General features: G+C 34.2%; 1 protein-coding gene across 5 annotated transcripts in view; it reads right to left on the bottom strand.

The window, feature by feature from the left end:
* The window catches only part of LOC121738400 (JNK-interacting protein 3), a 48,172-nt gene extending 35,665 nt beyond the window's left edge, over nt 1-12,507 (bottom strand). For 3 of the 5 annotated variants that reach the window (XM_042130421.1, XM_042130422.1, XM_042130425.1), the window contains exons 1-6: nt 11,865-12,506; nt 5,606-5,761; nt 4,525-4,672; nt 4,092-4,205; nt 3,627-3,697; nt 1,837-1,987 (exon numbers count right to left, since the gene is read on the bottom strand). In XM_042130421.1, the coding sequence (XP_041986355.1) occupies nt 1,837-1,987; nt 3,627-3,697; nt 4,092-4,205; nt 4,525-4,672; nt 5,606-5,761; nt 11,865-12,194 (970 nt within the window). In that variant the 5' untranslated portion in view covers nt 12,195-12,506. Of the gene's footprint in view, nt 1-1,836; nt 1,988-3,626; nt 3,698-4,091; nt 4,206-4,524; nt 4,673-5,605; nt 5,762-11,864 lie in introns of all 5 variants that reach the window. The other 2 variants (XM_042130423.1, XM_042130424.1) reach the window with 1 other exon arrangement.
* Between the last annotated feature and the right edge of the window lie 3,064 nt (nt 12,508-15,571).

The raw sequence follows: 15,571 nt of genomic DNA, 5'->3' as shown, positions 1-15,571 counted from the left end.
AATCCAGGGGACTTCTTGAAAATCAAATTGAAACATATGGTTATTTTGGTTTTATGGGATGTGTTTTGACCATATTATGCTACCAAAAAGTAAAATTTTGCACCATGGTATACCACGGTCCCGAAGGTGCTGAACAGAACTCCTGATTCCTCATAGATACGTGTTTGGAAGTTTCGCTGTTGTTTAAAATAGCAAAATTATAAGCTTCTATGCTGATTACATTAATCATCAAACTCAAACTTTTTATTCAGAATAAATTTTTGCAAATGTTCTCTGAACGTCTACATGATGCCTACCACCATCATCATCAACACTACACCATGCATCATCAAATTATGACCCTATTATTAGTACTTTTCATAGTCTTATACATCGAGACTGATGTTTTTGATCATTATTCTGTACTCGTAGTTTGTCTAATGATTTTAATATTATTTTGTTATTTTAAACCATAATACCATTATTCGAATTTGATGTTATGGCTACCAAGGTGTGTTGGTGACAATTATGTTAATAAAAACCGCCAAAACTGTGTAGAAAACCTTAAGAATAACTAAAAAGAGTAAAATTATTATTTTTAAACAAAAACATTAAAACCGACTTCCAAAGTAAAAACAATAGTAATTTTCTAAACTGAACTAAAAAGTATTAAATAATAATTCTTATTCTGTACTCAGTATTTCTGTTCTCAATCTTCATAATTTTGAAGTCAGTACCAGTCCTATAAGTTGCAGTTACATTATTCTGTCATAGACCTGGCGATTAGGTTAGCTAGCGGCTAGTTAGCCGGCGGGCGTCCGAATTGTTGTGATCAGAAATTTCGGATAGTGTACGGTGGGCTAAAAAAGGAGACAGCACCTACTTTTTTCAATTCACAGAATATTCAGAGAGGAAGCCTATAAGCTTGTTTTACGTAGAAAATTTAGACGGTTTTGTTCGGAGTAGAACCTTCTAAAGTGTAATTTGAGGGAGATACAATCGCTTTTTAAATGACACGGCTCACGTGTCATACGCCACACGTTAAAAACCCATAAGACGCGGCTGCCGTATAATCTGCAATGAATGCACCTTTTAAAAAATGTTGACGGCCCCTACTTTTTTTCAAAGCACAGAATATTTAGAGGCGAAGACTATAGGCTTATTCTACGTGGAAAATTAAGATGATTTTGTTCAGAGTAGAACCTTCTAGTGTAATTTGAGGGAGATATAATAGTTTTTCAAATGACACGGCTCCCGTGTCATACGCCACACGTTAAAAACGCGTATGACACGGCTCCCGTGTCATCCGCACTGAATCGGTTAATTAATTATATAATACTAGCGACCGGCCCCGGCTTCGCACGGGTATAAAATATATTATAGCCTGTCACTCACTGAAGAAATGATTAAAATCGATTCACTAGTTTTTCATTGGTCGGTACCGCCGCAAAAGCTACGTCTCGCAATTTTTAAATCTGTAATATCTTCGAAAACATTCATTTAAATCATATGCTGTAATATACATCTATATGAAATAAATAATGTACGTATTTAAAGTATTTAATTGAATAAGGATTATTGCCGTATTGGTTAAAATCGCTTCGAAAATTAGCCATTATTTGAAGTTAAAAGTAAATGACAAAAAAATGTTATTGTGGGATATCCATAAGAGATAGACATATTATTATGTATACCATCGCGGAGTTTTCTGTAGACCTGTCACTTGATGGAAAGAAACTAGCGTCGCCCATGGACACTCGCAACATTAGAAGAGCTGCAGGTGCGTCGCGGCCTTTAATACCTATTACCTTTATTACCTGTAATATTATCATAATCTACCTTCAACAATATATTTACCTGTAATATCGCCACCGTCGTCGCCCTCGCCAATGTTACCCTCGTTGTCGTTGAAAGCCAACTCCTGATACAGGGTGTTGGCGCTTCGTTTCTCGCTCTTCGTCTGAGACTTCCCAGTGTTCGAGTTAGGCGGCGCCACGGGAGACGTCGCCTAGAAGTTCAAGATCATTGCTGCTAAACTGTCGCGAAGCACGAAAAATTCATTGCTACTTGTGTCATTTGCACCAATATATTGCTAGTTGCTAGTTAAATTATATTCATGCGTGATTCAGACGATTAGTACAGAGTCAGTGCTGCTATCTACTAAAGAGTAGAGTCGCCACTCGCCATACACTGCATAGTTTCGATTTAACCGCCTTTAGTCTATTCACTCTCATATAAGGGGGTTTGAATTGCAAATGACCTGCTTCTTAATAAAAATCTTGAAAAAAAATTTAATCTTAGATAGTATTGTCATTAATTTTAGCGTTGCACGGATTTAAAGTTGAAATCTTACAATGTCAAATCCCCAAACAATTAGTAGGGAAATATAAGTGCCATGGTTACATTGAATCGGGAATCCAATTAGTTGGCCTAAAGTAAGCCCAATATATGAAGCCATATCAATGCTAAACTGTTTGTCCACTTGACTCATAATACTTTACGAACCTGTGGTGTCTGACATAAAATATATTGAAAACTAGCTGTCCCGGCAAACGTTGTTTTTCCATAAAATGATTTTCCCTGTTCTCCTGCTTTTCTCTTGAAGTTTTTTCTGAATTTTTTTCTATGGACCTCAGTCCTCACGGAGCCCGAGAACTTTCCAACGAATGGAAAACCGTGGAAATCGGTTCGTGCGTTCTGGAGTTATAGCGTCAGGAAGGAAAACCCGACTTATTTTTATATATTAAATAATATTGATTGATAATAAGGAATATTATTAGGTCGCAGCAGAGGGCGCTACTAGCACATACAGTAAATAATCCGATCAAAATCCGACAATATGTTGCACACGTTAGGTAGGTATATGAAAATATTGACAGAAACATTGTCAATATGCTGGTGCTGCTTCCAGCGTAAAAACATTGCAGTAATATATTATATCATATTCAATTACAAAATCTATATGGTCACTGACGTAATAATTATCAACATAAAGTGTCAAAGTGAAAAATGCATTATGCAAAACAATTCAACTTCTTATTTGTTGTAATTATTTTCTCGACAGTCACAGGGATAAATGGGTTAAAATGTTACCAATGCAGTTCCTTGGAACACAAAGATTGTGTATCTAACAATATAAAATTGGAATATTTGAAGGAATGTGAGAGCAGGGACGATTTAATGCCTGTATGTCGATACATCTCACAGGTACAACATTTCTTAGACGGCCATCACTCGAAGAACATTGTAATTATACGTGAATGTGCGTATAAATATACAGAGCCCCTCAAATGTATACAGTCGAAGTACAACGATATACATTACTCAATGTCATGTGAGTGCAACACAGACGGGTGCAATAAAGCAGTCAGAAATTATCAACCAATTTATTGTTTTGTTTTGGTTATGTCTTACTTTATATTTAATGATTATTAAAGTAGTGATTAATAAAAGATTGAAAATTTACTGCGTCTCTGTAAGCCCCTCAAAATCTAAATGGCATGGCCGACAGTTTTCAGCTATTAGTTACTGATTTTGAAAAACTCTGTTGGCAAGATCATCAAACTAAAATTTTAATGTGATCTAATATTATGATTAAAGACTTTGTTTTCCAAACATGATACAAATCATCTGTAAACAATACTCACTTGGCTTTGTTGAGTAATGGGCTCTGTTTGATGAGCTCGCTCCACTGTCTTCACAGCAGCCAGTTCGGTACCTGATAAATGAACAAAAAAAGAATAACATAATATATAATTTCATTCATACAAAATTAAATATTAGAAAAACCCCATTAGTATAGCTTTATCTGATAAGAATAGTTTATGATCAAGTCACGTCAAAACACACAGACATAATTTAACAGTCGGATTTCGTCTGAGGGTTAGAAAGTATCCTGGCCACATTCTAAAACAAAAAAACAAACTGCTGTTTTAGTGTAGAATCTAAAGACACTTGTCAATCTCATATTCGATTCAATTCGTTTAGGATGTAGATAGTATATAAATAGGTAGATATGATAAGATCCGATCCAAAAAAAATACATTCCAACACTTGAAGAACATAACTGTCATAGTACAGTCGGATTTACATATATCATACAAGTAAGTTACCTATCGGTGATGGAGGCGAGGACGAGAGGCTCACGGGGCTGCCGGCGATACTCTCTGTCTGCTCCACCACATTCATGGAACCCTCCAGTGAAGCAAAGCCAAATGATATTGGACCTATAAACAGAATACTAATTGTTATTTGGGCAACATTTAAGTACACTCTACAATGAGTATACCTAAATTGGTTATCATATAAAATATGTCTACATTTAAAAGAAAAATAATTTACTATGATAATTATGTAAAATAGAATAATTTTCTATTTTGTGCAGTTTATGGTGAAATCAGGTGATGAAATATATCTTGATTTTAACAATCTACTCATCAAATGTTGAATTCACCATTGCAGCAAAAAGTGTTCATTTATAGACCAAGATATTTAATGTGTGTGAGTGTAACAAAATGTGTAGTAGCACTTATTTAGAAAACTCACCACTAGATCTGCCAACAGGATTCAGACCAAGCCTTCCTCGTACTTCGTTCCTATCACCCGCGGTGCTGAGCAGAAGTTTGGTACGCTCCATATAATCCATATGCGTTTTGAACAGCTCCGTGTACCGCTCGTGGAGTTTTGCATATTCCTAGTAAGGAATTATTTTATTGTTTTTGGTATTAGAAAATTTATATGATTTGTATTATTAAGAATTTCGCTTATTTTATTGGCCCCCTTCTATGTTTTAATCTGATGCATATCTACAATAGCCACCATAACATTGATATATAAAAAACCCTCTTTTGTATATTAAATGTACCATAAGTAGTGAACAATCAACAATGATTCTTGGCTCTTAGAATATTCCCCACTTATCTATACTAATATTATAAATGCGAAAGTATCTCTGTCTGTCTGTCTATCTGTCTGTCTCGCTTTCACGCCAAAACTACCGAACCGATTGTAATGAAATTTTGTATACAGATAGTCTAAAGCCTGAGAAAGGACATAGGCTACTTTTTCACTGGAAAAAGGGTTGTAAGGGGGTGAAAATACGAAAATTTGTTAAAATTAAGTTAGTTTCAAAAATTCATACTAGATGGCGCCGTGCGTCTCTTACATCGCGCTAACGCTTGCCCAACATCTTTCTATAAGAGGTGGTATCATTATACATTCGAGTTTCCATTTTTTTTCGATAGTTATTACTATTTTACGTTATTTAATAAGTCAGTACTTTATATTATATACAGTGACGTAACCTTAAACCTATCAATGATAAATATTAAATAGTTTATGGGTAAAGTTGTGTAATTGGGGGGCTAAATAAGCTTTAAAATTTGGCATAATATATAAAGTTTAATTTAAAAAAATGAAATATTATGTGCACACTGCACAGCTGTTTTGATTTAAGGGGTACCAGGGTTTTTTTATAAAAGCTTTTGACACCAATTTTGTTGACATCGCGCGCTATAAACTGAAGTCCACGCGGACGAAGTCGCGGGCAACAGCTAGTCCTTTATAATCGCTTGAATTGGTCCATCCTCATGATGGAATCAAAATCATATGTATCATTTACACATACCTTCTTAAGTTCATTTTCTCTCTCTTCCAGTCTGCTTGCATGATCCAGTGAGTTCTTGTGTTTTAACTCCAGCATGCGAACAATGCTGTCCAGTGCTTCTAGTCTCCCCGTCAAGTCTTTTCTGTCCCCTTCATAATGATCTTCCGCTTCAAGCAACTAAGAAAAAAATTACTCAGTTATGTGTTTATAATTATTATTATAGTCAAATATTATGTAAGTGAAGCATTACTAAGGTGGTTGTTCCTTGACAATATTAAGAGAATTTAAACCTAATCTAAACATTTAAAATAAAATAAATAATAAACAAAAACTTTTGAAAAAAAAAGCTTTCATTTAAAATATAGTCTAAAAACAAGAAAATAAATGTCTCTTTAAAAAATGTAACTATTAAGTTATAATCCTCAATATAATATTATATACAATTTGCATGATAATAAAAGCTTGTCGCGACTCGCGAGTCTTAACAATCTATCAGTACACCTACTTGATAATTAATTTAATAAAATAAAAATATAATACTGCAAGTTCCTCAGTTAAATTGGTACAAATTGCGCGACAAGCTTTTATTATCATGCAAATTGTATACTATTATATTGAGGATTATAACTTAATAGTTAAATATTTAAGGAGAAATTAATTTATTCTTTTAGACTATTTAAATAAAAATATTTTTTTTCAAAAATTTTTTTGTTTATTATTATTTTTTCGTTTTTTAGTTATCTCTGGCTAGCTAGAATCTGATTAACTTAAGTCCTTCAGAAATCGCACTCGACTTTAACCAGTGAAAAATCTTAGATAATATATTTAGCGAGTTGTTATATTCCGTTTATTTCTGCATGACTAAAAAATTAAATTTCCTACAATAGTGACCGGATTCAACCGGGTATTTTCTGAAACCCGGCTGGATTTGACTTGAAGTCACGTCACGTCATTTCATGTCACGTCACGTAAAGTCATGACACGACACGTAATGTCACGCCACGACTCATGTCACGTCACGTCACGACTTACGACACGAAACGACACGACATGACACGTCACGACACGACACGTCACGACACGACACGACACAACTTGACTATTACTTTTCAATTTACTCTCAATGAGCCCTTTTATTTGATACCCATATTGCAAAAGTGCTATAGAATAACTATTCCCCTATCTTGGCTAAGCTGCCATATTGGATCAGAATGACATTACATTCGTTTCCGAATTACTCTCAGTAAGCCCTTTCATTTGATACCCATATTGCAGAAGTGCATTAAAAATAACTATTCCCGTATCTTGGTGGCCGCCATATTGGATGTAGAATGACATTACATTCGTTTTCGAGTTACTTTCATACTCGATTTACACTCGCGCGCGAGCCACGAGGCGAGCCGCGAGACGCGCCGCGAGCCCTGAGTGTAAACTCGAGCTCGCGGCTCGTCTCGCGGCGCGGCTTGCGGCTCGCAGGGCTCGCGTCGGGAGCGATTTCCAAAGGAGCTCGAGGGGGACGCGAGCTTTGTGTTTACACTCGCGCTTCGACGCGAGCTGCTAGACGCGCCGCGAGCCGAGCCACGAGACGCGAGTATAAATCACGTATCAATGAGCCCTTTCATTTGATAGAAAATAATTATTTCGCCATCTTGGATGGTCGGCCATATTGGATTTAGAACAGGGGTTCCCAAACTTATTTTGTCTACTGCCCACTTCGTGAACAAATTTTGTTTTAGCGCCCCCATTGTATCAATTTAAAATGCATTCAGATGAATTAAACCCAACCCAAGCCTCTACACAATTCCCCCATTTTTTTTGGGTTACACACCCCCCCCTTTAGACCTTTAGCGCCCACAAGAGGGCGTATCGCCCACTTTGGGAAACACTGATTTAGAGTGATGTCACATACCATATCGTGCATTGTCATCCAAACTAAACGCGTATTATGCAAAATGTCAGCTCAATCAGTTAAATATATCTATTTCAAAATTGAGTTCCAAAATTCCACCTCAACATACATAATAACATACTTAAAGAGCAAGTTAAATAAAAGCTTTTAATATAATGGCTTGTCAAGACTCAGGAGCCCAACTAAACACCTGTCATGCTAGTCCACACCCAACCATAGTTGTTCAAAGTTTCAAGCAGATCCAATCTCAGCATCATTGCAATTCAATAATGATAATGGTGTAATATTCACACGTTTTTAATTATAAAAGATAGCAATTATTAAAGATGTTCTAAAATTGATCTACATATTGTATATCAGAGCATTTATGCTCTGATGATACATATAGATAAGTATTAGAAGCACTGTACTCATTAGAACAGAATTAATTAGCAGAATGTGTATTACAAGAATAATGAGTTTGAAAGTGATGTTACTCAATTGCCTCATATCGCAATGTTTCATTACTGTATTTGATTAAAATATGTTGTTTACAGTACCCCGATTCAACCATTATAAAACAAGTAAACAATGTTGATATACAGCTTCATTCCTATTTTCATTAAGTTCATTTCCAGAATGGTATTTGCATGACATGTTAAAGCAGCAAATGGCCATTTTCAAGAAAACGTGTACGGGGTATAAAATTTCATTTTCATTTTTATGTCGGTTTTTTTCTTTTTTCTATATTTTATTCTATAACGTAATAGGAAATATAGTTTATTATACAAAAAAACAAAAAAAAAACGCGGAATTTAAGGCATTTTCCTGATAATATCAAAAATGACCGTAGAAAAAGTCACCCAACGGAGGTCACATAATGCTACCTTCTTGTTGTTAACCCCCGACAAAAAAGAGGGATGTTATAAGTTTGACGTGTCTGTCTGTCTGTCTGTCTGTTTGTCTGTGTGTGTATCTGTCCGTGGCATCGTAGCATCCAAACGGGTGGACCGATTTTGATCTAGTTTTTTTTGTTTGAAAGCTGACATGATCGAGAGTGTTCTTAGCTATAATTCATCATCATCAGCCTGCTCAGTCCTGGACAATCAGGGTTTATCTGGTTCATGAAAGGCTGTTAGCAACTTGTAGTCGTTTGATAGGTTTTATATTTCCTTCTAGTTCGTGATATTTGTGAATATACAATATACGTATATACATAATAATGGAAAGTTGACCTGGTGCTGCAGCATCACCTGGTAATCAATAGGATATCCAACTCCTCGCCAACTAAGAGCAGAGGTTTCGTGTTTGGGCTCATTTTAATTGTGACAACCAGTAAGAAGTAGATAAAGTATAAACAGTAAATATTTACATGCTGCTGACGCAGCATCACCTTGGTTCTATAGGAACCGAGCTTCGTATGAACCCAAAGTGGAGGTTTCAAATTTGGGCTCATTTTAACGGCCTCATCGAAAAGGACATTGATAGATGGTAATCATGAGAATATGATTCTGTTGATAGGAATTATTCTGCACTATAACCAACACAAGTTTAAGAAGTATGAAATAAAATTAAATTAAGAAATTAAAAAAACCCCCGCCAAAACAACTTTAAAAAGTAATGAAATAATATTTACTGCCTTTAAGTTCAAATGATTCCTAACTTGTGTAAAGTAATAATTATTTTAGTCCATAATTGTTGTCAAGGTGTGTCGGGGGACCGCTAATGTAGATGTTTAATTTCACTTAACAAGTTTAAGGATCAATTCACAGCGATCTGAATCGAGATAGGTAATCAGTGACTTGGCGGTTGTAGGTTGTAGTTTACTTGGCAGTCCTCTGACACACCGTGACAACAATAATAGGCTAAAATAATTATTACTTTACACAAGTTAGGAATCATTTGAACTTAAAGGCAGTAAATATTATTTCATTACTTTTTAAAATTGTTTTGGCGGGGGCTTTTTTTAAATTTCTTAATTTAATTTTTTTTAATTGTTTAAAAATTAACCATCTTATTTAGCACTAATACATTTTTGGTATCAAATACTATACAAGTTTTGCAATGTGTAAACAATAACAATAATCAAAGAAAAGTGATTAATACCAGTAAAACTTGGTCACATACCTGAACAAAGAAATTGAAACACCTGCACTTCAACAACATTTCCGCGCTTGTCACTAGTTAGTTTGCCAGTAAAAACAAAAAGACGTACCTATCGATGAAGAACATACGTTGTTTAGCCAGATCGTGCCGAATACTTTCTAGTATTAGAAGAATTTTTGCTAAAACAAGCGGTCACAAAGCAGAATCTTCCGGAAGACTAAAATTTTCGTTTTAAATTCAAATTAATTTTTAAAAGAAATTACATATTAAAATATATAATTGATACCTTCAACTAATACATTTGACTTTTGAGATTTTAAATTTTATATACAAATCACTTCCAATACTGGATATTTTTGAAAATCAATCATTATCTGATCTTAGCTGGGGAGGGGACAGGTATAATTGATGGGTTTCAATACTTTAAAACCTTCGTAAGTTTTTTATTTAGTAAAGTAACAACAAGACGACAGTTTATATAATTAAACTTTTTAATCGGGACTTAACGTGACTTATTTAAGTAGTAATGCTACAACAGTACATATGTTTAAATACATATATTTATATATGTATTTAAACATATACTTTTTCACTTAAATTAATATATTCTGTTAAAAGTTATTTATCTCAACAAAATAAATTAACAAAGTAGAGGGACAAGGCAAAATCAGGGGTACACATTTTTTTGAAAATGCCCAAATATAGTGTTTGTATGGTCTATGTGAGATTAAATTTCTGTTTGATAAGGAATAAACAATAAATGAATTGAATTGAAATTGTAGAATCTGGGTACAGATTTGCACTTTACTAAATTGAAAATGTGTCACATATTTTAATGTTATCTGTTATAGTAGAATATTGATTAGTTATTTTAAATTAGTTTAAAATTTAGGTTTCTTTTAAAATATCAGATTATTTTAGAAAGTTAATCTACAGCATTTGATTGTAACATAACACATTGTCGTTGTGCTTGCCAAATCTTCTATGTGTTTTTAAACAATAAACTATTTTATTTAATAATGGTTAGACTTATCAATAAATTAAAAATGCAGTATGGTGGCAAATCTTATTTTGTATGAACTTAGACCTTTAATTATTTATTGATAAATCCGTCAATCATTTAATAAAATAGTTTATTGTCTACCCCTGAAAACTTCACTAAAAACACATAGAGGATTTGGCAGGCGCAACAATAACAGTATTATAACAGTATTATAAAAATTGTTACTCAATAGACAATATTTTATCTATATCATTAATTTTGTGGAATAATAATATTGAGTAAACAAACAGTTCATCATCATAAAATAAATAAGTCATTAGCAATTATCACCTAAGGTAAGTGAGTATGTGACATTTAATATAAACTATTTAACAGATGAGTAGTAAAACATGTGAGAAATAACAAGATCTTCATTTATTTAATATTTCAAATATGCATTGCAATAAAATCTTATATCTTTAAACGAGCAATTCTTGTATAATATAAAAATTAAAATCTCGGAATCAGCTCCAACGATTTTCATGAAATTTAGTATATTATATAGGGGATTTTGGGGGTGATTAATTGATCTAGCTATAAGCTAGGAATCATTTTTAGAAAATGTCATTTTATTCGTGTTTTATTGAATACCGAGCAAAGCTTGGTCAAATAGCTAGTAACCATTAATACAAATAACAATTATACTTGTTACTTAGTACTTATGCATGCTTGTTTTTAGCTTTCTATACAAGAGTTTTATATAATATGTATTGTGGTGTATAATCAAAAGGATTCAAAGAATTTTGAAAAATATCACTAAAAGTGTAGAAAGTGTTCTAATAAGTATCAGATGAAATAATTTTGCATGTTTTTCTTTTGTCTCTATTGTATTGCTCAAATCTCAATATATAAAGGAAATAGAAAAAAAACTTACAAATAACCTATCTGTCATACACTAGATTTTAAAACAGGCCCTAAAATGTGAATAATATGTTCAAAGGTTCGTAACAAACAAAATAAGATTTAAATGATATGGTAATGTTATTTTAAAGGTTAACAGTTAAGAATGAATTTTACCAAAATACTTGTTTACCTTGAGTCTTAACAAACTAAATGGGTCACACATTACACAGATTCTAAACAAAAATGTATAAAAATATGATACACTTAACAAAATTGAACATAAAAACGCAAAGATCAAACAAAACAACACTAGCAAATTACATATTGCACTGCATTCATTTACCAAACAAAGGAAATCACTCAAGGTCTATATGCAACCGAAAATAATAGTATTGACTCACCTTCTGTTCCGAGTGCTTCCTCGCAGCCTTCTCGCGTTCGTACTGCGTGACGAGCTGCTCGTTATCCTCACGCAGCAACTCCAGCTCCACCTCATGCTCCTGGTTGGTCTGATACGCGGAGTCCAAGCATTCCAGCACGTTCACCAGCAGCGGCATCAACGTCTTCACCACATCCTCGTCGTATCGCGCTATCATACGCTCGAACTCCTGGTAAATACTCCCCGCCAGCGACTGCACCTTCTCAGACATAACTACATGACTGTCTTCGTGCGTGCCGTATATCGTCTCCGCCGTAACGTATCCGCTACTGGTGCTATCGTCGAAATTCATGATTGGGAGGGGAATATATAACTAGGAAATTACGTCTACTTTGAGCTTGATTTGCTAATGAATTTTACGCGAAAACATGATTAGGTGAATTTGTGTACAATATTGCACGATGACGCGATCGATTGTCATTTACGAAATATTTATTAAATCGACATTACGATCCCAAGAAACTATTTCGTGGTCACTATATAAAATAAAATATGTAGAGGGAAAGATAATAAAGAACAATAATTTTTTTGTCACACCATTTCTTTGATTGACGTATTTTTACTGTACTGTGAGAAAAAAAAGTTCGATTAACGATTGACGTTGAGGCAGTTTCCGGATACAGATTATAATCCGAGTACCGATTTCACACAGAGACGGATTCAGCTTTTCCAAAAATCACATTCTACGTGGTTCAAAATATGTATACTTTAAAGATGTGAACATTGAACAAGTTTGAAAAATGAAATGGTACCTAGCATATTTGACTTTCGTTTTTCTTTCTAAAAATTGTTATACTTGCTTCGTAATTTTGAGTTGTAGGACTATGAAGCTGGACATAGATCACAGTTCACACATTATACTGCTTAGCCGTCATGTATGCATCAGTTAGTGTCGGTATTCTTGCAATGATGTTCCACGTTATTTCTAAAAAAAGAAAATAGCTATTCTGCAATGTTTATTTCTGTTGTTTTATAAAAATATTTTTTGAAACGATGTTCCTTAACGTGCGTTGCGAAAGGGGGCTAGACGGAAAAAGTTGTAACGACACATTTTTATTATTTCCTACGCTGTAGCCTGTAGGGGCGGATGGCGTTGATAGTATTCATGAGCGTTAACTAGATGGGGTTTTTGAGATTAATCAGCGATATCTACCGGACGTTTTTACTACAATTTACAAATACATTAATAATTACAAATAAATTTTATTACAATTCCACCAAAGTGTAAGTATACCTGGGTGTCAACTAGATGGAGTTTTTTTAAATTTCGTTCCATCCGAGTGTCCCTTGACACCTCTCAAGGATTTTTTATTTTAGTTTTTATTGTTTATTACTATAGTTTGGGGATTTTTGGTCCCACAAATAGCGATTATCTTTATATATTTCAATAAACTCTCCTAAGCCCGTGTTGCCCGTTGTCAACAAAATAGCAGAATAATAATAATACCTAGTCTAAATTAATCTACTTGATTGTAAGCTTTGTATTGATTGAACCCAAAAAATTGAGGACACGTTTTTAACCGAAATATTCCATCATTTATCATTTTGCTGTAACCCAAAATGTGGATGAAAGATTTTTGCACTGTAATACACCCGGCTTACAGTGTTTTGCAAAAATATTAATGCAGCGTTTCGTAACCGTAGTAGGATAACAATCACCCAAGTTTGAGATTATTTTTATTTTTGCAAAACGCTGCAAGCTGAGTTAATCCTCACGACCTTATTTTTGTGGTCATGAAAAAACTTGTTTTTAATTTTTAAAGTATTTCAAGATAATTTAAAAAATACCATAATATAATTGGTAACGAGCGTTAAAAAAATTATACTAATTTTTTGAAAGTTGACGTGACACTTGTCGCCTGAGTGCTAGATTGTCCAATTGACCATTGACCAAATTTTTCACTTGACAGGTTTTTAAGTTTATTTTAGTGATGCATGCGTAAGGCGACTAATTATTTAAACGACTATGTTTATAATGATAAGTACTACTTCTTCAAAATCAAAATATGATGAGATTTGATTTATTTTGAAGTTTGGTTTATATTTAAATGGAGGTGGAACAAAATACCACCAACAACATTACGAAATGTGGACCTAAAACAAAATTGCATTGCACTTAGCACAAATTGCAAAATAATCGGTCAATGCTACTTTGTACAAGCTACCACTTGAACAGAATGTTTAAAAATAATTTTATATTTTTGAAAATTAAAAAGTATTCGTATTCCTATTTTAGCCACAAAATCTAACTTAATATAATTATTGTAAATCGAAAGGAGAAAGGTTTTTCTATCTAAAAATAGAATTAGCAGTAATAAGAAAATGCATATCTGTATGAAATATGTAAGAAAGAGTGAGTTTATAATGAATGGGGTGTGCAGTGTAAGATGTGTGTCTAAGTGCAGTAAAAGAAAATATGTATGGTTAATGATTGCATTTTGAACTATTTGTGAGTGCGAGTACGAGTGTGTGTGTGTAGTGATTGTGATGTAAGTAGAGTATACTAATTATTGTGAGTATCACTGTTACAGTCAGGGCCCGACCTAAGGGGGGCGAGCCGGGCATTTGCCCAGAGCGGCAAAAATGAGGGGCGGCGAAATTGACTTATTCCTATCTTCCAACCTAGCCATCCACCACTTAAGTTTGAGAATTTTACCAGCTAACCTACCTAAAGTTTGCTAGTGGAAATATTTGAGTATTTTACTATATTCCTCCCATTTTCCCCCAACAAATATGTTTCATGTATATGTAAAGGGCGGCGAAAATGATCTTTGCCTGGAGCGGCTAAATGGCTAGATCGGGTCCTGGTTACAGTATGCGTTGTATATTAAAAAAACTTCTTCCTCTTGGCTCTGCTCTTTTCATTCTTTTTAACTGATTTATTTGCATTATTGGATGTTTTTTGCTTAGGTGACGTAATCTCAACATCCTGTGAAAGAAACACGAGCTACATGAGAGATAGCTTAAAAGTACAGCTTACAGTTCAATTTCGGCAGGTTCTCGAGTGGTATTTCTTGATAATATGTTCGGGACATATAAGCAGATTATAATTAGATGCTTATTTGTAAATCAAACACTACACAACAATATTTTTACGATATTTTTGTGCACTATACGAAGCCACACTGAATCGCAAAACAAAAAGGCGGGCGCTTACGTCACGCCTATAGCGAGCTGTGATTGGCTATATAGCTGGAGGTTGACCAAACAAGCACGCAAAAAACAAATCGTGGAGGTTGGATTATTAAGCAGGGAATTAATATTTTTTCGCTGTGTACAAAAAAACTTTAAACTTAAAAAACATCCCTTTGGTTTGGGAAATTAAAACGTGTCGCTAGTGTAATAAAATCGTTTTTTGTCCGTTAATTATCCTGCATTTATAACTCATTTTTGGTCAAAATGCTCGGATGAACAATCTAGCACTCAGGCGACGACTTATGGCGCGGCCGCACATGCGCTTATCGTACGAAGCTTCGTGCTATATGTATGAGACGATACCATTGGACGATACACGCAGATCATCCAATGGTATCGTTTTAACATGCACAAAGCATTACGCAGCTCAGGTGTGGCCCGGGCATAGTCTTTCAAGAAAGTGAAGAAATTAAAAAGTGGCAACATCCTAGTTTCATCCCTTTTTTCTTGGATTGATTTGAAAGGGATGACACT

This window comes from Aricia agestis, chromosome Z (assembly GCF_905147365.1).
Source record: "Aricia agestis chromosome Z, ilAriAges1.1, whole genome shotgun sequence".
NCBI classification, from domain to species: Eukaryota; Metazoa; Arthropoda; class Insecta; order Lepidoptera; family Lycaenidae; genus Aricia; species Aricia agestis.
This window is presented reverse-complemented; position numbering and strand designations above follow the sequence as displayed.